The following is a 22,674-nucleotide window of genomic DNA, read 5'->3' as shown; positions in this document are numbered from 1 at the left end:
AGTGATAGAGAATTATCCTACTATATTTCTAGATCGCTGCAATTGCTAAATTGTTTAATTTCATTGTAACCTGCACCACTGGCAAAAAACAAAAAACAAAAAACCAAACTTCAGCCATTCATTTTGGTTGTTTACAGTTTAATATAAGACCTAAGTTTTATATGGAAATTTACAGATTAACACCAAAATCTATAGTAATCAATTGGTATATGTCCAAGACATTTGTACTGATATATGCTTCAAACCTCCTCATTTTTCTTTACCATTATGTGTAATGGTATTACAAATTATGTCAACAATCTTACTAAGTTACCAAAGGGACTGTTGTCAAGACTGGCTCCTAGGAGTCCAGTGGAATACACAGCCCAGTGCTTATACTGAATGCTGAAATTCAGAAGGCTTTGAGATCACTGGAAAGAAACCAGTGAGAAATGGAAAAACAGAGGGCTCGTAAGTCAAAACAACCAGTCCAACAGCACATTCCCATTCTGGACATGAGTCAGTCTCCAAGGTAACAGGATGGGAGCACAGACTTAGCTTTTCCCGGCAGCAGGAATGCTTGACCTCAAATACAAGATCCAGGCACAAAAGAGAGAGATCTGGCAGGGATCAAACCAGAAAAAAGGTTAGGTTTCCCACATGGGCTGAGACCCAGAAGACTGGAACAGACTGAGTACTCACATGACTCAGGCAGAAGGTAACAGTACAAGTAAATTAGCTCCCATAGTAATGGAAATGGAAATGGAATGGAAAGTAATGGGGAAAAAAAGTTGCCAAGTGCCCAATGATGAAAAACCAAAGGTTTTATTAACTACCAGTAAGGGCACTGTTAGGTGTAAATGATGTTGAGTATTGAGATGTTAGAGTAAGATAATGCCCAAATGTTGTTTACCATCAAGGGAGACAATCCCTGATACTCTGCCAGGCTGGATCCCCTGGCTTTGAGCAAGTAAAGCAGCCTGCCTGTAGCTGATACTAAGATTGAGACCATTAGCTCAGATGAGATTCTGCTATTCAGTATCTGACCCACGCTGGCTCCCTAAATTGTAGGATATCTGCTAGAGATAAGCCAGCTAAATGCAAATAAAAATCACCCCAAATTCCATTCCCAGGCATGGTCATTACAACATTTTTCTTATATTTTAGCATATATGTGTATGCACACATATGTATGTATTGTACAAACTGTATGATCTTCAGGTAGGTTATTTAGATTCTTTAACTTGATTTTACTCATCTGCCAAATAAAGATAATAATAATTTACTTTATAAAGTGGTTAAATAGATTAGAATGTGAATATTTGATTATGAAGTTCACATAGGTAACCTTTTCACTCATCAGTGAAAGTGAGTGTTTTCCTATCATTAAATAGTTCATTTTTTGAAAATTCTTTTAATAGGCGAAAAGAATTCTATTATGCACCCTAATTTATTCCATTAATTCCACTTTGTTAAATACTTAGGTAATTTACTGCCTTTCATTATTAAAAATTCTGCAAGAAAGATGTGAGGAATTCTCTGTGTACATACATGTTAATTTTCTTCGGATAAGGTTTTGACTTGTCTTGACAAATTTCTCTTCAGAAAGACTGAATCAATTTTCATTCTCTCCAGCATTTTCTTATGGTACTTCCTGGGAATTATCATTCTTTTAAGCATAGAGAATTTGTTATTCAAAAAATATATCATTGTGATTTTATTTTTAATTTCTTGTTCTGAATTCCTTGAATGAATATATCTGAATGAATTTGGCAAAAGGCAATATATTGACCAGTGGAAGACATATTTAAATTTTAATGTTAGAAAGTCAAGGTGGCAGAGTAGTATTTATATTTCAATTACAAATACTCTTGCAATATTTATTAACTTACTAAGGAAAAACTACACCTTTGCACATAATGTAAAAAATGAAATCAGTCAAGATTCAACAATTATTTTCTCAACATCTATATAATATTTAGCACAATATGAGGAACAAAAATATTTTATTTAACTTATAGTTATTTTCCCCCCAAAGTAATTAAGGGAACTTAAGAACATGCAAATGAAAAAATATAACTCGGGGTGCCTGGGTGGCTCAGTTGTTAAGTGTCTGCCTTAGGCTCAGGTCATGATCCCAGGGTCCTGGGATTGAGCCCCGCATTGGGCTCCCTGCTTGGCGGGAAGCCTGCTTCTCCCTCTCCCACTCCCCCTGCTTGTGTTCCCTCTCTCGCTGTGTCTCTCTCTGTCAAATAAATGAATAAAATCTTGAAAATATATATATAGGGCGCTTGGGTGGCTCAGTCGTTAAGCGTCTGCCTTCGGCTCAGGTCATGATCCCAGGGTTCTGGGATCGAGTTCCGCATCAGGCTCCCTGCTCATCGGGGAGCCTGCTTCTCCCTCTCTCTCTGCCCCTGCTTGTGTCCCCTCTCTCGCTGTGTCTCTGTCAAATAAGTAAAATCTTTAAATATATATATGTACATATATATATATAACTTAAGACCCTTCTCCCAAAAAGTTGGCATTTAGTTTGTTCAACCCTCATTTCTTGGTTTGAAAAGTAAGACAGCTTTCTGGAGGGTTAGCAAAGAGAATAATTTACCTAGATTCTCTGCGAAATTGTGAAAAGATACAAAAATGTAAACCACTGCCATGTTACCTTAAAAGAGCACTGACTTTGATGACAAAGATCTGGGATGCGAGCCCAACCAATCTGCTGACTAGCTAAGTACACTCAAGCAAGTCATTGTACCTTTCTGAGCCTTCATCTCCTCATCTGTAGAGGGCTGTGGGAAATGAGAATATACTGAATACTTGTACTGGGTGCTTTTGCTAATATAAATGAAATAAATAATTCACTCATGGTTTCATTGTAAGGATTGAATAAAAAAGAGTGTAGTAACCATAACTGTTATAACAGTGTTATTGTCACCATCATTTTTTATATTAAGAGCATCCATAAAAACAGCATAGAAAAGTACTGAGAGCAAAGACTTCTGATGTGTTTCTTTTTTTTTTTTTTTTTTTAAGATTTTATTTACTTATTTGTCAGAGAGAGACAGACAGAGCACAAGCAGGGTGGAGCGACAGGCAGAGGGAGAAGCAGGCTCCCCGCTCAGGAAGGAGCCCGATGCGGGACTCGATCCCAGGACCCCGGGATCATGACCCGAGCCAAAGGCAGATGCTTAACTGACTGAGCCCCCCAGGTGTTCCTTCTGAGGTGTTTCTGATACAATATCATAAGGGTGGCTCTGTGGCACAATGGCCGGCACTCTGAGCTTCTATGCTGCAATATTATAGATTGCTCTAATGAGCTCTGCTCTTTCACTGAGCTGTGAGGCTTGCATGGGACATCGAAATGCAGTCATGTAAAGGAAAGGTGGTCTTTTTTTTCATCCACCCTACAATTTTCTACAGTGTAAAACAGTGGGGGAAGGATAGTCTTCAATTCAAATAGAAATTTTAAATCACAAAATTTCATTTCTCAGTTTAAAATGCACAAATTGGGACCTGTTATAAAATTATTCACTTTCGGATTCAATTTGCTTCAAGATGAATGGCTTTTTACTCTTTAATTTTTAGAGTTATTTATATTCTAGATTTATGCCATATAATTCTTTCCTTATTAATAGTGGAAGATTAAAAATCTCTAAAATGTGGCTATTATTATTTCTACTCCTAAGATTTTATTTATTTATTTATTTTGAGAGAGAGAGAGGGCAGGGGGAGGGCAGAGGGACAGGGGAGAGAGAATCTCAAGCAGACTCACCCTGAGTGCGCGAAGCCTGACATGGGGCTCGGTCTCACGACCCTGAGATCATGATCTGAGCTGAAATCAAGAGTCGGCTGCTTAACTGACTGAGCCACCCAGGTGCTCCTATTTATATTCTTAACAACTTAATTTTCCTCATGCAGGCCAGCGCCAAAGACACAGGATGTCTGTATGCAGCAATACATCATCGGCTGGTTGCACTTCGAAGCTTCAATGAACAGAAAGATGTAAATCAAGCTGAAAGCCAGTCAGAAACAAGCCTCCAACAATTAAACTGCGAAAGCTGTGATGAGGATGAGGATGATTTCATCCAAGTTACTAAAAATAGATCAGGTAAATAGCTTTTCTTTTCTTAGGTCAGCTGTTTAAGAAAGAAATCTTCTGCACAATCCTAATATATGAAATAGATTTTTGTAAAGTGGAACTAATCTGTTTAGAGTGGATGGGAATTAGAGTCCTAGCTCTTTGGATCAGAGGAATGGATTTGTAAATCATTGTCTTCTATCTGTGGCCTTCATTATGATTTTGCCAAAAGTCATCCCCATTGTGATGCCCGTATGTCATTTGCACATAAACTTAATAAAAATACCATAAAGTCTTACACTGATACACTGAAACTAGCCCATTTGTTTCTCTTCACATGGTCTCATTTTCCTATTATTGGCTATAATAGAAGAAATTATAAATATATCATACAGGTAAAAACACATTGCAGTGGAGCCCACCAGACAAATATGGCTTGAAATACCGAAACTCTTATTTATCTCCTTTTTGGAATTGGACTGCTTTATTCTCAAGGACTTTTTTTTGCCTAGGGCAAACAGTATTATTTTTTTTATTGTGTCTGGATTCATGAGTTGAGCAAGGTTGAAGTAGAACCAGTAGTTAGCAGATTTTTAGGTTTCAATGCTTATCCTGATGAGTAGATTTAAAACAAAAACTTATCATTATTTTTGGAGAGAAACACTGTCAAGGAAATAATAAACCCACCTCTGTTATATAAATGGTGCCAAGTATTTTCAGTAATAGTTTCATTTAGGCCTGAATTCTGCTCTACAGAGAACTGAGTAACATACTTATAAAGACAGTGTGTTAGCAAGCATTTTTGCAACTTTTAATCATTTTAAATCTTAAAGGTAACTTAATCATACATAATTTAAGAATCTATCAGAGTACAAGTGCAAAACTTGATGAAATATCTTCCTTTGCATGGGCGCCTGGGTGGCTCAGTTGGTTAAGCGACTGCCTTCGGCTCAGGTCCTGATCCTGGAGTCCCTGGATCGAGTCCCGCATCGGGCTCCCTGCTTGGCAGCGAGCCTGCTTCTTCCTCTGACCCTCCCCCCTCTCATGTGCTCGCTCTCTCTCTCTCATTCTGTCTCAAATAAATAAATGGAATCTTAAAAAAAAAAAAAAAGAAATATCTTCCTTTGCCTAATACTAAAAATGTAATCAAGAAGAAAAATGCACAAAATATGCAGATCAGGATTATAAACTGCTTGACTCAGTGAGCCAGAGAACTAAGTGAATATGATTTTTCTTGTCGTTCTTAAACAAATGGTTTCTTATTCTTTAAAATGTGTGAGATGTATGAATAAAATTATCTTTTATAATGTTTATATTGTCAATAATAAAATGGGGTCTATTAGAAAATGGATTGGTATCCATTAGAAATGTTAGCTTGAAATAGGATTAAATGGCAAAATTCTCTCATCAACAAAAGTCACACTTAGGAAATCTATATTTTATTATATTCCATTTTAGGAAAGAGTAATATGCAACTATCCTCATACAAAATGAGAAACAATGGAAATAATGCAAAGTAAATGTCAATCATATGAACCCACCCTTCCTCTGCCATTTTTCCCTTTTCATTTAGTACTTTCTCTAGGAGGTGTGGCATACAAATGCTAAACTGTTAGGAAAGCAATAAAAAGTCTATTTTTTAAAACTTTGTTGCCCATGAATTAAGGAAGGGTTTAATTATCTGAAATGTCATGTTTAAAATTAGCAACATTTCCAAATGTTACATATAAAATGTATATTCTATATATTGCATTTCCTCACAGTAAGCATATTCATGCATATTCATGTTCAGTTGTGTTCAATATTAAATCTAATCTGAATATAACATTTTATAATATTTTAAATTTATATCACAGATCCTTCTAGGTGGACCCACAGACAGTCGGTTGCCTGTTCATGAACGCTATCTACTATAAACGTGACAACATCTACAAAAAGATTGGTCATCTTACTGAAAATACTAAGCCATCCTAACTAAATGAGAAGATCCTATTCGTTCCTTGAAGAGTTTTTACAGCACAGTTCATGAAAGATAATTTGTTCCAATTAAGATTTTTCTTTTATATAGTCTAATAATTGCAAGGTTTTATATTTTGATTATTGTGGAGAAAATGACAGAATTTAAGAAATACACGGACTTTGGAAGTTCAAAATTTATCATTTTTGAAGAAGCTAATTTAGAATAGGATTTGATAACTAATTGGGACTATTCATCACATTGGTGGATATAATAGTTCAAATAAATTTCTGGATTTCATAAATATCTAACTAAAATATTTTTTCAGTCATACATTGCCTGGTCATAAAACAAATATTTTACAAGATTTCCAGTCATTTCTTCCAAAACACTATATCTGCATGCTAACATTTCATTAAGTCATGTTTCTCTTCTGGGAAATGTGTATTTTCATTTAACCTTTGGATTTACTACTACTATAAGATTATATATTCATGGTATGAATTCCTTTAAAGATAGTGTTGTCTTGGACCTGTATCCATTGCACCTTGTGTATGCTTGACTCCAGTTCAGCATCCAATAGTTGTTGAAGGGATGAACAAAATACATTAACTATGTAACAAAACAGTAAGTATACAAAAAGTAAAATATGTTAACTTGTTCTTTGCTTTATGTAATTAGATTGTCATTAATAGTCTAATGGGTGTAGCTGTATAGAGACCTTTTAAAAAAACCAAATATATTCATATATACCCAAATGAATTTTTTCTTAAATGCTGTTGTTGTGGTAGACTGTAATAATTTCAACATTTGTGCAACAAAGTTTTGATGCTCCTCTTTTGAGATTTGTCTCAGAGACACCTTATGAGTTACGCAGAAAAATTAGTGCTTCTAGGCATATTTCATTTTTCAATCCAGTTTGATCACCCCATGACTTCAAAATGACTTTTGATCATGATTCCTAAATATTCCCTTGTTAGGGGCATCTTAGTCTTCTCAGGGTGTCATAACAAAATACCACACTGTTATTTTTCACAGTTCTAGAGGCTGAGAAGTTGAAGATCAAAGGGTCAACAAAATAGGCTTATTCTGAGGCCTCTGCTCGTGGTTGTAGGCTGCTGTCATTGCCTCGCGTGCTCGCAGGACCTCTTTGTGGGAGCACGGGCAGAGAGAGAGAGCAAGCTCCCTAGTGTCTTATCCCATAAGGGCGCTAATCCCATTAGACCAGGGCCCTGCCCCCTTAAATTTATCTAACCCTAATTACCCCCCAAAGCCCCATCTCCAAATTCTATCACATTGGAGGTCAGGGCTTCAACATATACATTTGGAGGAGAACATAAACATTCAGTCCATAACTAGGGAATAGGATTTATAATTCCAAAATGATTTCTGAAGATTTTTTGAACAATGACAACATATTTGGAATAATGGGTCTAACTTCACTAAATGTTACTTTGAAGAACAATATTCATTTGGATATATACATATGAATACACATTTTTTAAAGTTACATTATTTTGCTACAGTACCTTTTATAGTAATAAAAGCAATTATTTAGATATAGATAGATATATAGATTCATACATGCATACATACAGTATGTATGTATGGTATAGTATGGTATAGTTAGGCATATGAAAGTTCAATTAATTCTTTTAGACTCTAATTTGGTTAGTATATAAATTATAAATTATATAAATTATTAGTATATAAATTAGTATATAAATTGTTCAGAGTTTTGCTCTTTCCCTATAACTTTTACTAAGTTAGTTACTAAGAGAGGCTTATTCATTCTAGTGACTATAGAAGAAATACAGCATCCTTCTAAAGTAAGCAATGATTCAGGAAATGGAAAAGAAAAATTAATGTGAGAGAGGAATAGAGAAGAGGTAGAGAGAAGGGGGAAAAAAATCAAAGAAGAGCTCTAGCATAAAAGGAAGAATAAAAACAATGAGACAACAAAAGTTTAAAGTTGGTTGGGTTTTTTAACCCCAAAAAATGCCTCTGATACAGAACACAGAGGAAAATTTTCTTTAGAAGCAAAAATAAACAGAAGACATCTGGAGAAGAAATGAAAGAATTGGTTCTCTTTTCCTATAAGATCTTAGTTGATATGGGAACACTGTGATTGCACTAAATTGTTAAAGTAAAGCAGAGAACAGAGATCTTTATCTTCCTGACATGTTCATTCTTGTGCTCACTTTAGGGTGGAGGTAAAGCAATATTTCTCAATGCCTCAAATATTTTAATATCATTTGAATTCATTCTTTCTTTATTTGATTTTCCTTGTACTTCTCTTCATATACAGAGCAAAAAAAATTAGACTACTTCAATTACTTATCTACACATTAATGTCAGTGCAACAGAATAAAAAACAGAATATCAGGAAGGCAGAGAGAAAAAGTGAAAATTTCTGGATTATGACATGGTTACCAATGCAGAAACATGATATCTAGCTTGTGACTTTCAAACCATTTTCTATCCACTCTACTATTCCTTTTTACAATCTTTATGCAAATATTTAGTAATATTTAGGAGGGGATAATAGAAGTAGAAACATCTTATAGTTTCTCTTTGTCCTATATCTTCATCTAACCTTCTTCTTTTTGGCTTTTCTACATATGTTGACCTTTCTGTAAGGTGAAGAGATCATCCTACAATGATAATCATTTTCATAAGTTATTAGGTAGATGATTTCAAAGCATACATCTTAGATTTTGATAGAAGCTGCTTTTTGTCAGGGTGCCTGGGTAGCTCAGTCATTAAGTGTCTGCCTTTGGCTCAGGTCATGATCCCAGGGTCCTGGGATCAAGCTTCGCATCAGGAAGCTTGCTTCACCCTCTCCTACTCCCCCCTGCTTGTGTTCCCTCTCTCACCGTGTCTGTCTCTGTCAAATAAATAAATAAAATCTTTTTTTTTTTTAAAAAAGGAGCTGCTTTTGTCAAAATTTACTGAAATATTTCCCAAATATACTAGATATATATTTAATATATCTAATTATATATCTTATACTCAAGTAACCTTAACATTCTTCTCTTTCAACAAGACTTTAGACTCTACCAAGTTATTCAGCTTAATTATGGACCATCAGAATGTTCTCTTGTAAAATATTATTTTACATCCATTACTGTCAAAGCCAGGAATCCTTAGACCTCAAGGATTAATACCCTATACAAGTCTTGGAATATGTGGATGTCATTTAAAAAAAAAGGGTGTGTGTATCTTTCATAGAGTCAGTATGTACATGAAATGGGTTGGAAGGATACATCTTAACCTTTGTATATCCTCAAGTTGTGAATATCACAATGATACATAATTTTTCCCATAATATGTTGAGAACAAATAAGCTTCTTGAGATGTAGTTACCAGGTGGTTGGGTAAGCTCACTCACTAAAAAAGTATATCAGCCCTGCCAGAGATGGGGTTTGAGTTTTTGAAACTCAGTAACATTACAGATTATTTTAGTAGTTTGAGGGTTTTGAAATTCATATTAAATCCATGAATGTAAGCACTTCTGTTTGTTTTGCAATGGACAAATCACACCCACAGTACTGCATGATTTTTGACATCAGACTTGGGAGTGGACAAACTGGAATACATGAACACATTTAAAGTTTCTAAGATGATACTTGGAAACTGTGGCATTGGAGAAGCTATTGAAATAACTGGCAAATGTGTACCCTAATAAAGACTTGATGTAATAGTTTTCAAACAATTGGAAGTTTGCCAAAACTTCTTAATTTCTGTGAAGCTAGTGGATATAAAAGACTATTTCAGTGAAATTACCTTAATTTGTATCTTTTTAATTTCTAATAAGGTTGAATATCATTCAGGTATTTATTCTCTGGTTGTTTCTTCTAAGAAATTCCTGTCAAAGCTAAGCATGCCATTTTCCCATTTTAGTGGCTTCTTAGCATATACAGGATAAAATCCAAGCTCCTAAGCACGCCACTTTCCATGTCTTTCCCCTGCCTGCCTCCCTAGCCTCACTTCCCACTGTGGCCTGCCTCCCTCTAAATTCTCTAGCAATTCAGAACTGCTATTTCATTGCTCCATGCTTTTGCTCATGCTGTTTTCTCTGTGGAAATCCTTAGGATAACAAGGTGTTGGAAGAGTGAGAAGAGAAAGGATCTTGAGGATGGTCAAGTTATACACGAGTAACTCACACCCCACAGAAGTTAAGAGAGGTGCTTAAATTTCCATTCCAAGTCACTACTAGCACCTGCTGTGAGGCAAAGTTCCTGACCAGAAGGGATCAGTGACCTACTAAAAGTAGACATCAGCCTTCATTGTGTTATTTCCTATTCTAATATACTCTCTGGCACACAGTAGGGACTCCATAAATATTCAGTGAACCCATGAATGAATGTTGTTGGTGGTGGATAGCTAAAAAAGGAAGAGTCCAGGTTCAGGATCAATTTGGGCTTTGAAAGAACCTTGCTATCACTCTAGTTCTACACCCTCATTTTATAGATGAGGTATCTGAGGCCCAGAAAGATGAAGTGACCTGCCGGAAGTCCACAGGCTAGTTACTGATAATGCTAGGACTATAAAGAAGCAAAGAGGGCACCCAAGCAAGTGCATGTAAGGAGCAGGAAGGACGAACAGTAGGACGTGGATTGCCATTTGATTCTCCCCCATAAAAGGAGCGCTTTCTTCTACTTCCATTACTACTAAGTCAACCCAGGGCCAAGTGTAACTACTCCAACAGCGCCAGGTCTCCCTCCTCTTGCCTCCCAATCCGCTCAACAGTCCCAAGCCAGATAAACAGTCATCATCGTTTTCAGGACTCACTTCTTTCCAGTTAAGAGCCTTCAAAAGGCTAACTGCTGCCTATAGAATGAACTCCAAATTACTAACATTCTTACCTTTCTCTATTGACCTGTCTACTTTTTGCATCTTATCTCCCCATCTAGAAATGCTCCACTTGGCCAGATTCCTCTACCCGTTATCCTCTAACTTCCTCAAAGCCTACCTGTCTTTCTCTCCCTGGGCTGATAGTTTTTTGGTTGTCCGCAGGGGCTATTACTTGTGCAGTCCCGCAAGGCACCATGTTCAGATGGGCCAGGCACTCGGCTTAGTGCTGTCTGTCTTGCAATTCTTAATACTTCCTGAGCAAGAAGCTCTGAATTTTTATTTTGCACTAGGCCGCGCAAACTGTGCAGATGGTCCTTGGTCAGTCTCCCTGGCCCCCAGCCCAGCGTTGGTCATATCGGCCATCCGACTAGATTTGGCTGAACGAAGGAGTAAAGAAGCTAGACTTGTGCGCAATAATGAAAAGGTCTAGTTTTACACGGGCCGATAAAGTGCAATAATGAAACCCAAGCGAGGAAGTGCCCAGAAGCACCTGCTCTCCCGCCAGGCGCTCAAAACCCCACCCGCAGCCCCCGCGCCGCTTCAGACCGGTTCTAGCTGGATTCCTAAGGCAGCTCAATCGCCAAATAGAATTCCAGCCCTTCCTCCGGCCGCAGCCAATCCCCACAGTTCCTCGGGCTCCGAAACCGCTGCTGGCTCTGATTGGCCCACAGAGTTGGGGGCGGGCGGGCGGGTTTGGTGCCCTCCCAGGGAAGGGGGTGGAGCAGGAGGTGGGCCCCCAGGCGGCGAAGCGGCCACTGCGCAGGCGTGGATGGAAACGGATACACAAACAAACAAAACCCACCACCCTGAGGCCTCTGGCTCTTCCCCGCCCACCTTTCCCGGGCTTCGGCTCTCCCACCTCCCAGTCGCCGGCTTTCCCCGCCCCCGTCAACGTCTGGGCACGTCCCCCTCGCGGCGCGGGCCACGCACGGCGGGGCACTTAACCTCTCCCGGTCCGGCGCGGCGTTAGAGGCCCGGGCGGCGCGGGTGGTGCGCACTGCTGGTGGCGGGGAGCCGAGGCGGGAGCCCGGGCCTGCAGCCCCGCCGGGCGGAGGATGACTTGCTACCGAGGCTTCCTGCTGGGCAGCTGTCGGCGTGTGGCGGGCGGCCGGGCGGCGGTGCTGAGGGGGCCGGGCGCGGGAGGCCCCGCCGCGCGGCCGCGGCTCTGCGGTGACGGCGGCGGCCGGCGGCACCTGGGGCAGGGGCAGCCGCGCGAGCTGGCGGGCTGTGGCAGCCGCCCCGACGGCGGCTTCCGCCCGTCGCGGGTGGTAGTGGTGGCCAAAACCACCCGGTACGAGTTCGAGCAGCAGCGGTACCGTTACGCGGAGCTCTCCGAGGAGGACCTGAAGCAGCTGGTGGGTCCCGGCGGCACCCCCCCCTCCCTGTTGTGTGTGGGCTCGGCCCCCGTTCACACCCAGGCTCGGCCGCGGCTTTGTGGTGTGGCGAGAGCTCTCGGGACCACCTTTTCCCCCCCGACGCCCTAGATGCCCTGCCTTCCCGGCTCGATGCCCTCCACTCCCTCTGGCTTCGCGCGTAGACCCCCCCGCCCTCTGTGTGTGTCGAGAGAGAGTGAGGTAGAGGGTCACTGCTACTGCAGAGACCCCCCCCCCCAAGACGGGGGAGGAAGACTTGGATGGGGGTACAGGAGCTCCCAGTGGGAAGGGTTTGGGGATTCATTTGTGCCCTCGCCAGCACCACCCCCTATTCTCCCTTTTGGGAATAGCAACAACAGCCCCGAGAAAGGTGGGCGGGTGGCTGAGGTCTGGACGCTCTGGAAACAGCTCCCCAAGCCCTCCCCAAGAAGGGGCGCCGGGGCGTCGCTGCGGGGAGGAGGAAGAGAGGGCTAAGTTACGGCGGACACACCCCCTTTTACTCTGCAGGACTGTCAGGCCTGGGATACTCCGGAAAGCCGGTCTGGGTGAGCCTTTTCCGTGATGGAACGTGGTCGTCAGACAAGGTTCTAGCAGTTTGTTTTGCTAGAACAAAAAGCACACGTGTTTCGAGTTCAGGGGATAGCGAGGGAGAAAATTTGACTTTGAGTATATGCTATTAAGTAGAAAGGGCAAGTTAGAGGGCAGGTAAACTTGATAATTATGAAATAAAAAGCCTACGTCCATAACATAGCAGTATTTCCACAATAGACTCTGTTTAGTACAGATATTAATATCTTTGCAAAAGTATATAAATCCATCTGAGAGAAAAACCGAGTATCTCTCTTCTCTCTCCTTTTGAGACTTCCCTCTCCTTTTGAGACTTCTGATCCCATGCTCCCTGCCCACCAACTTTAGGAAAAGGAGAGTGAAGATACTACCATGAACAATGTGCACCAAAGCTTTGGAATTACATGCCTATAACCAAATCTTGTAGGATTCTGTACAGAAGTAGACAGCCTGTTTTAAACTTCTGGTATGGTTTGTATTCTTCAGATTTGTTTGTAATGTTTTGTACAGGTATCAAAATCACGTTGTAAATCATGTCTGCATAAGTACTGAATCTATTATTAGCATTAAACTTTTTTTTTTAAGTTTTTTTTTTAAATTTATTTGACAGAGAGGTAGAGCCAGAGAGCACAAGCAGAGGGAATGGCAGAGGGAGAGGGAGAAGCAGACTCTGCACTGAGCAGGGAGCCTGATGCGGGGCTCCATTCCAGGCCCCTGGGATCATGACCTGAGCCGAAGGCAGATGAGCCTTTAACCATCTGAGCCACCCCATCTCCCCAGCATTAAACTTCTTGATTCTTTAACGAGTTAATTGAGGAGAGCCCCTGCTTTCGTTAGATGGAAGTGCTTGCTAGGTACAGATTTTTCTCTCCTTTCCTTTAGTGTTTGAAGATGTAGCAATTTATAGAAAACAGTTGTGTCATTTAATAAGAGTAAATCAATCAGTTTGTCAGTGTCTGAATTTGGGGGTGAGGCAGGGAATAATAATGTCAGAAGCAAGCACATTGTTTCTGTGTTGGGAAAGAGGTGTGTTCCTTGGATTGTACTCTCAATTTTGCAAGATCTTTTTAGAAATTGTCAAATATATGTATAAATATGTTCTTTATACAATTTTATGAAAACCTCTCAACAGTTTAAAATAGTACACTCTGTTGGCCTGTTTGGAGTGTGGGATTGGGTGTTAGGATCTTGGGGTCCTAGGCCCAATTCTGTGTGGTTAACTTCCTAGGGGTCTTTTTAACTCCTGTGGGCCTCATGTGTGACACTGATACCTTTTCGTTGTACCATCAGGTTTTCAAACTTCTGCCTAGTTCAGTATGTGAAGTAGTAGGGTTGGACTAGATAGCCTCCAAGGCCTTTTTTAGTGCTGGCGTTTTGAAACTCTGGATAACTTTCCAAGGCCTCAAGAAAATAAGTGTGCTCTGAATTAGATTAACTCTGGGACCTCTGAACTAGATTGCCACTAATCAAAATTTTAAAAATGTAGGCAAATCAGTAAGTCTTTACAAATTGAACTACCTAGTGTACCCACTCTGAGTATCTAGAGAGAAATCTCTTAATAGGTAAATATTTGTCTTTGGCTAGGTAATGCTGTTTGGGATAAGAAAACTTTGAGTTAAAACTTCTGTACTATAGAACACATGGTTTTGTAATTGCAAGGCAGTGAAATAGTTGTTGTCGTTTCAATTACATTTTATTGGATTATCTCCTTACTGATTTTTGTTTTACCATTTATATTAAAGCCAGTATTCAGAATGGAATAGCATTAGGTAGAGTCCAAGCCAAAGAATACTGAGCTGTGTAAAGTTGTTCTAAAATGGGATTCTGTGGTAGGACTGATAAGCTGGTTAATATTGTTTGCTATATTGCTGGGGTAAAAGATTCTAAGATACACGAATCATGTGAATTGGGAATAAAAGAAAGTGGCCGTGTGCTTACTTTGTGTCTTTGGCACCGTACCTCTTGTGTCTATAGTGTCATGGTAACCTGAAGTTTTAGATCAGAGGGTTCTTTTTTGTTGTGGAGGTGGTGGTTTTGTTGCAGAATAGATCTCTGTTAGGTTATTTGTTAAAATGCAAAAAGAAGATGAAGGATGGAGTGTCAGTGTAATTTATACCTTCAACCCTCATGGTTTTCTCATTTTGTAGAAGCTTAAACAAATGGAGGAAATACTTCTTAGTTGTTAAAGCATGTACAGAGTAGGTTTCTATCTTTCGAAGTCGGTCAAAGTCTGACTTCCAGTGACTCTTTCATATTGGTTACATTGCTTTATTTTTAAATCTTGCAATGATGTTTCCTGTGAATTTCTAGGAAGGTACCTTCGTAGGTACCTTACCTCTACTGGCTCATTACCTTGCAGGGCTAATTAAACTGTTATTACGATTTACCTACATCTTAAGAGATGCAGCTGTTGGCAGATGTGGGATTTTTATTAATAAGGTCCATGGCGCTCAACAGATCAGATCTTTAGGCGAATCAAAGCTGATTGGAAAGGGTTTTGACATTGTGAACATGCCTTTTTGGCCAAAGAGTAGGTTTTATTTAAAACTATTTTGGTATATACCAAACAAGACATGAACTGTTTCCATTCTTCTCTCCCTCCACCCCAACCCCAGAAGCAACCTTCTTTAATGGTTGCCATTTTTAGTTTTTTTTTTTAATTATCTTTATAATGGGATAGAATAATTTCATTTAGCAGTCTCTCTATTACTGGATTAAATTATTCCTAGTTATTGCCTTCTTAGCATATTTAAGAGATGTAGCACCTTGAATTTTATTTCCCTTACCTTGTATCCTGAAAATGATGGTGTAGCTTAGGTTATAGTTCTTGGGCAGATACTTTTGCCACTGGTGTGCAATGAGTGTAGTGTTCATGAGTATTTATCAAATTAATATCTGGAGTACTTCCAGGGCCTTCTAACAGTCTCACTCCTTTCACATCTTTCAGATACAGGCACCAGAGTGGTCTATCTAAAGTGAACATCTGGCCATTTTATTCCTCTGCTTAGAACTTCTCAAAAGCTCCCTCCCCATAACCTGTAGAATCACCTAGAAAATTTGTTAAAATGAGGATGCCTAAACTTTAGCACCCCAAGATTCTGATTCAGTTTGTGGAGACTCCAGACTCTGCCTTTCTGAACCACACCCTTAAGTTTGCTAGCTCTGTCCAGAGATCTGCATTTTTAACAAGCTCTCCAGGTTTGCAAGTGGTCCCCAGATCACACTTTGAAAAACACTGCTGTATGGGAACCTTTATGATCCTTACTTAGTATGCCAAACAAGGCCCTTCATGAACTGGCTCCTGTCTACCTCTTGAGCTTCATTTCTGATCAGTTTTTGTCTTGAGCTTCGTTTTCCATTAATTCCAAACTGCTTTTTTTTTTTTTTTAAATTTTATTCTTATGTTAATCCCATACATTACATCATTAGTTTTAGATGAAGTGTTCCATGATTCATTGTTTGTGCACAACACCCAGTGCTCCATGCAGAATGTGCCCTCCTCAATACCCACCACCAGGCTAACCCATCCTCCCACCCCCCTCCCCTCTAGAACCCTCAGTTTGTTTTTCAGAGTCTATCGTCTCTCATGGTTCATCTACCCCTCTGATTTCCCCCGCTTCATTCTTCCCCTCCCGCTACCTTCTTCGTCGTCTTCTTTTTTTTTTTTTTTTAACATATATTGCATTATTTGTTTCAGAGGTACAGACTGCTTTTATTTTCATTAGGTGGTGTGCTGATTTAATTTTATTTATTTATGGATCAGTAGTGCATTTTAAATGGTTCAAAATGTAAAAGATACAGAAGGGTGTGCAATGAAAAGTCTTTCTCTTATTCTTGTCACTGGGCACACAGTTTTTGTCCCTGGAAGTAGCGTTAGCAGTTTGTTTTTCCTTACAGAAATAATCTATACATACAAATCAGCCCAGTGAAATATTTTTCTTTGTCCCATCCCTTTTTACTTAGTGATAACATACTATTTAAGCTATTCTGCACCTTGTTCTTTCTTTTTTTTTTTTTTTAAAGATTTTATTTATTTATTTGAGAGAGAGAATGAGAGACAGAAAGGTCAGAGGGAGGGCGCCTGGGTGGCTCAGATGGTTAAGCGTCTGCCTTCGGCTCAGGTCATGATCTCAGGGTCCTGGGATCGAGTCCCGCATCGGGCTCCCTGCTCCTTGGGAGCCTGTTTCTCCCTCTGCCTTTCTCTCTCGCTCTCTCTCTCATGAATATATAAAAAAAAAAAAAAAAAAAAAAAAAGTCAGAGGGAGAAGCAGACTCCCTGCTGAGCAGGGAGCCCGATGCAGGACTCGATCCCGGGACTCCAGGATCATGACCTGAGCTGAAGGCAGTCGCTTAACCAACTGAGCCACCCAGGCGCCCCACCTTGTTCTTTCTTTAAAATAGTATGTATAGTATTCCAGTGTGTGCATGTCTTAATTTATTAGAATACAGTCTATAATGAATGACAGTTGTGTTAATTTATTTGTGTGTGAATCAAGCTTGAAGATAAATACCTAAAGGTAGAATTGCTGAGTCAAAAGGCATGTGCATTTGAATTGCTTCCCTTAGAGGCTGTACCAATGTATATCTTCACCAGCAATGGATGAAAGGTGCTCCCCCCCATAAGCAATTTATCACATTTTGGGGGTCTAACCAAGCTGGTAGGTGAAAAATGGTATTTCAGGGTGGTTTGATTTGCATCTGCAGCCCCTTTTGCTTTGAAAGTTCCTCCTTCCTCTAGCCAATTCCTAGCCTTCCTTTGAGGTCAAGTTCCAAACATTATTTCCACAGGAAGCCTTCCTGGTAACCTTGCTGTGCCTCTCTCTGGCTACCAGGGTTGTGTTAGGTGTTCTACACTGTATCTTCCTAATACTTACATATTTGAGCTTTCCACCTTGGAGTATAATCTGATTATTTTCTTCTCTAGACTTGAGGGCAAAGACCTCATCTTATTCATCATCCTCTCTACCTTCCCATCCCTGCCAAATTACATGAATTTTGTTTTGAGTAAAGTATTGGTGCACATTAATATCTTCTCAGCTAGTAAAGTGTAAGTTACTTTATTTTTCACTATCAGTAATCTTTGTTAATATGTAACAGAAATGTATATTTCAGAATATCAGCAAGTGTGTGGGTTATTTCTTGCCTTAGCAAAGTTCATTGTATATCATGTGGATTGTGCAGGAAATTCGACCAACCTCTGTAAGACATTTGCATTCAAGGAGAGGTTAGCTGATTGGCTCTCCTTCCTAACTGAAAGTTGGTAGAATTAGGGCATAGGAACAGAATAGTTCTTGGCCTCTGTAACTTAATCATTAAAATTGAGCCTTAGTGCCCTAATGAGTATTTACAGTTCTCAAGCAGGAGTGAAATATATAGCTAATGTAGGAATGTTAGGAGTCTGTGGTGGGCAAGTCCTGGATTAAGAGCAGGAGATAGGAGTTTTGATCCTGGCACCAGTCTATTAGCTTTATAAACTTAAGCAAGTAACCTAACCTCTATTTATCAGCCTCTGACTTTGAAATAGGTATAATAATGTCTGCTTTTCCTTGCTTACATGATTTTTAGCTTTACGTAATTTTTTAATCTATAATTTACATAATTTAAAGCAGCATAATTCTAATTTTTCAGCCACAATAATGGTCATTATGTAAATGCCACTATTATTTATTAAATTATGTACCTAAAATGGTACTGCTTTGGTTACTTCAAAGTAGGTTCCTTTATAAAATAGACTGCTAAAAGAACTGAAGATTTGTTGAATTTAACTCTTGCTTATATAGTTTTTGTTGTTGTTTTTAAGCCAATCTCTTGGAGGAAGTGACAGTTCTGAATTTTTTTACTTTCTTTTAAGAAGTATTTTTGTAGTGGAGAAAATAATAATAAAAACTATGATCTTTAAAAATACAAGCATACAGTGTCACTGTTGCCAACATTCGTGAACTTTGTTGGTTAACTTAATTTGTTTAAAGTGTCACTTTTGAATATCTATTCGTCAACCCATTCATTGAGCACTTGCTAAGTGAGCATCCTGCTAGGTTCTGGGGAACCACAGGTGAATAAAACGAGTTCCCAAATGTTTGGGGAAAATAAATTGTGTTATAACTGTTTGTAAGTGGTCCATGGGAATACAGAGAAGGGAGAAAATATTTTTGGGGAAGGGCAAGAATGAAAGGGGAAAAGACCTTTGAATTTTTTCAACTTTTAAGTAGACTTTCTAGTGATCTTTTTAAAGTTTAGATTTTCAGTTATGAAATATTTTTACCACATAGAAACCTTTCAGAATAGACACCTATATCTCCAAATACTGGGCCTTAACAGATATTAATATTTTGCCACATTTTCTTGAAATATTTTTAAAGGAATTGTTATAACTAAAGCCCTATCCTTCCACCTTTTCTCCCTCCCTGTGTCCCTAGAGGTAACCACTAGCCTGCAGCTGTTATAGATGTGTGTGTGTGTGTGTGTATTTATATATATATGTATATATGTGTATATATATATAAAATATTTCTCATGCTTATGTTATACATTAATATGACCATGTCCATAAAAAGTATACTATTGTTTTGTGTGTCTTAAAAAAGTTACATCAATTATATATTCATTAGATTGTGCGCTTGTTCTTTAGAAACTTGCTTTCCTTAATATTGGTTTTGAAACTTATTTGGTATGTGTTAATTCACTTTAAGTGCTGTCTAGTATTACATTGTTTGGATAATTAGGTTGTTTCCAGTTTTTTAATTAAGAAAATGCAATTAGAAGTACAAATAATATTTCTGTAAGCATTGAACAGCTCCCTGATTCCCCATGTTCTCATTGGCACTTGGTGTAGACACTTACATTTTTGCCAGTGTGATGAGCGTGAAATGATATCTTTTAAGTTCAGGATATTTTAATATTAAAGAATAAGGAAGAATTTATATGTGAATGGGAGAGAATAGTACTGGCAAGATAGGGGGAAGTTAATCTTTTTGCCAACAAAAAGAACTTAAATGTTTTTGACTGTAATCTACAGAAAAATTTTACATCATGACTAAGTACATATACTCATTTGAAATAAAAGATAACATGAAACAATTGAGCCAGTTAACATGTAGTAGAGTTTCTTTTTTCTTTTTTTTTTAAGATTTTATTTATTTATTAGAGAGAGAGATCACTAAGTAGGCAGGCAGGCAGAGGGAGGGAGAAGCAGGCCCCCTGCTGAACCAGGAGCCTGATGCGGGACTCCATCCCATGACCTGAGCCGAAGGCAGATGCTTAACCAACTGAGCCACCCAAGCGCCCTGAGTTTATTTTTTTCTTAATAATAATGTGGGTCGTGATCAATAAATTGATCAATAAATTGATGTGACAACCATTTTTTATTAATTTTTTTTATTCTTATGTTAATCCCCATACATTACATCATTAGTTTTAGATGTAGTGTTCCATGATTCATTGTTTGTGCATAACACCCAGTGCTCCATGCAGAATGTGCCCTCCTCAATACGCATCACCAGGCTAACCCATCCTCCCATCCCCCTCCCCTCTAGAACCCTCAGTTTGTTTTTCAGAGTCCATCGTCTCTCATGGTTCGTCTACCCCTCCGATTTCCCCCCCTTCATTCTTCCCTTCCTGCTACCTTCTTCTTCTTTTTTTTTTTCTTAACATATATTGCATTATTTGTTTCAGAGGTACAGATCTGAGATTCAACAGTCTTGCACAATTCACAGCGCTTACCAGAGCACACACCCTCCCCAGTGTCTATCACCCAGTCACCCCATCCCTCCCACCCCACCCCCCACTCCAGCAACCCTCAGTTTGTTTCCTGAGCTTAAGAATTCCTCATATCAGTGAGGTCATATGATACATGTCTTTCTCTGTTTGACTTATTTCACTCAACGTAATACCCTCCAGTTCCATCCACGTCATTGCAAATGGCAAGATCTCATTCCTTTTGATGGCTGCATAATATTCCATTGTATATATATACCACATCTTTTTTATCCATTCATCTGATGTGACAACCATCTTAAGGGCAGTTTGGAAATCATTGCTTCAAGAATAAGTAGATAGAAGCTAAATAGGTAGGCTCTACCTTATAAAGATATTAAATGTCATATGCAGAAGTTGGCTTTATGTCCTAGTAATTTTCAGTCTTTTTTAGCAGGAGAATACAACTGTCAGTCCTACTCTCTTTCCCCATAAGAGTGGAGTGGAGGGTCAATTTTTCTGAGACTTTAGCATTCTGGGACTAGTATGAAAGCAGGCTTCTGGTGGTGGTGGTTAGGTTGGCAAAATGGGAAATAAATACTGAAGGAAGTAGTTAGCAGTCCTGGGAGCAGGCTATTGCATGAGACCAGATAAGAGTTGATGTCCAGAAGTCAAGCGGTGGCAGCATGAATGTGGAGGACAGATTGGAGAAGTTTACAGGTGTATTTATTGTACTTTGCCACTGACTGGCAATGGAGATTGAGTGTGAGGGAAGAATTTAAGGGGACATCTGTGTTTATTCTGTAACTATTTCATAGTTACTGGTGTGTACTTGGGAGATCAAGTCCCTGGAGTGGGGAGGTAACTCAAGGAAAATGAAATGGGAACAGATAATGAAGATGGAACCTTGAGCAACCCCAACATATGAAGGAGTAGGTAAAAAGAATAAAAAGAGGAATGCAAGCAGTAGAAAGAGAATGATGGAGAAAGTAAAGGTAAGCACCTGGGAGAAGGGAGAGTGAAACTGAAATGATCCAGGATAAATGCCAAATATAGCTAAAGAAATACTTAGGCTTCACTGTACCAGGCCTAATCATGCTAGGTGGAATAGTTTACTTTCTAGCTGTTGACGAGGTGTTACTAATCATTTTAAGGCAATTCTGAATTAACACTCATTGTACCATTTAGTTAAGCAGGTATGCTTTTAAGAGTGCTTAAATTATGCCTCGTGAGTCTATGTACCAAATTGTCATTGTCTCAGAAAGTTTGTGCATTTCTTATGTGTTAAATTTAAAAAGACCTATTTCCTTCCATAATTGAGCTTTCATGTGAATTAGTACATAGAGTACAAAGTAGTAATATTGAACTGATTAGTAAAACAAGTCTTAAAAATTTGTATTTCCAATAAACTCAGTTTTGGTCAAGTAAAAATATCTATGATATTTTAATAAAAGTGGTTGGATCATATAGGAAGTAGCCTATCACATCTAACCTTAAGGTAGGCAAATTTTTGTTGGTTCAGAATCCTCCCTTATTCCTTTCATGCTTTGTTGTATCTTAACTTTGGAGCTACCTGGGGAGAAGTGATGTTGGCTTTTGTAAATTTTGTAGGAGAAACTCTTGTTGCTTGAATGAAACTCTTTTGCTCTTTCACTGAAATGTGTCAGACTATAGATCTTTTAGATTCACATTGCTTTTTCCAAGTATTCTGGTGAATAATCTTTTTTCTGTATAATATATACTATATATATATATATATATATATATATATATATAAAATCTTTTTCCAAGTATTCTGGTGAATAATCATTTTTTTAAATGCACATCAACAGTATTTTTTTTGGAAAAAAGCATCTTAAAACTTTGTTGCTAATACCGGTGGTGTAACATTGCAGAATTGAGAATGTGTTTTAAATTTCAGTAGTTTCTCTAACCTCTTCATTGTAAGACGTAACGAATGTGTTTGTGTTTTTGATTAAAGTACGGTTTTAAATCTTTGAGGTCTTGTTATTTTCAGAGGGATAGCTAGAAATTCTTACCGGTCTTTGAATATAAAAGAAAACTTTAAAAACTCTACAAGCCAGTTGAATAGTGATTTAAGACTTTCTAATTGATGCTTTTACTAAGTGATTTTATAAAATGCCTTGTCTTGTATTTGCCTAGTTTAGCCAGTC

At 38.8% G+C, this 22,674-nt stretch overlaps 2 protein-coding genes across 7 annotated transcripts in view; both read left to right on the top strand.

The window, feature by feature from the left end:
• The window catches only part of LOC118006555 (ran-binding protein 3-like), a 263,048-nt gene extending 256,275 nt beyond the window's left edge, over nt 1-6,773 (top strand). For all 5 annotated transcript variants that reach the window (XM_034999266.1, XM_034999264.1, XM_034999265.1 and 2 more), the window contains 2 exons: nt 3,895-4,084; nt 5,911-6,773. In XM_034999266.1, the coding sequence (XP_034855157.1) occupies nt 3,895-4,084; nt 5,911-5,954 (234 nt within the window). In that variant the 3' untranslated portion in view covers nt 5,955-6,773. The remainder of the gene's footprint in view (nt 1-3,894; nt 4,085-5,910) is intronic.
• Nucleotides 6,774-11,620: 4,847 nt separating this feature from the next.
• LOC118006574 (NAD kinase 2, mitochondrial) overlaps nt 11,621-22,674 on the top strand; it is a 46,560-nt gene continuing 35,506 nt past the window's right edge. Inside the window, exon 1 of one of the 2 annotated variants that reach the window (XM_034999299.1) lies at nt 11,621-12,223. In XM_034999299.1, the coding sequence (XP_034855190.1) occupies nt 11,924-12,223 (300 nt within the window). In that variant the 5' untranslated portion in view covers nt 11,621-11,923. The remainder of the gene's footprint in view (nt 12,224-22,674) is intronic. The other variant, XM_034999300.1, reaches the window with a different exon arrangement.

Source organism: Mirounga leonina, unplaced genomic scaffold (genome assembly GCF_011800145.1).
Source record: "Mirounga leonina isolate KUSES-001 unplaced genomic scaffold, KU_Mleo_1.0 Mir_97, whole genome shotgun sequence".
In the NCBI taxonomy this organism is placed as follows: domain Eukaryota; kingdom Metazoa; phylum Chordata; class Mammalia; order Carnivora; family Phocidae; genus Mirounga; species Mirounga leonina.
The sequence above is the reverse complement of the archived record's forward strand: the minus strand, read 5'-3'. Positions and strand labels throughout refer to the sequence as shown.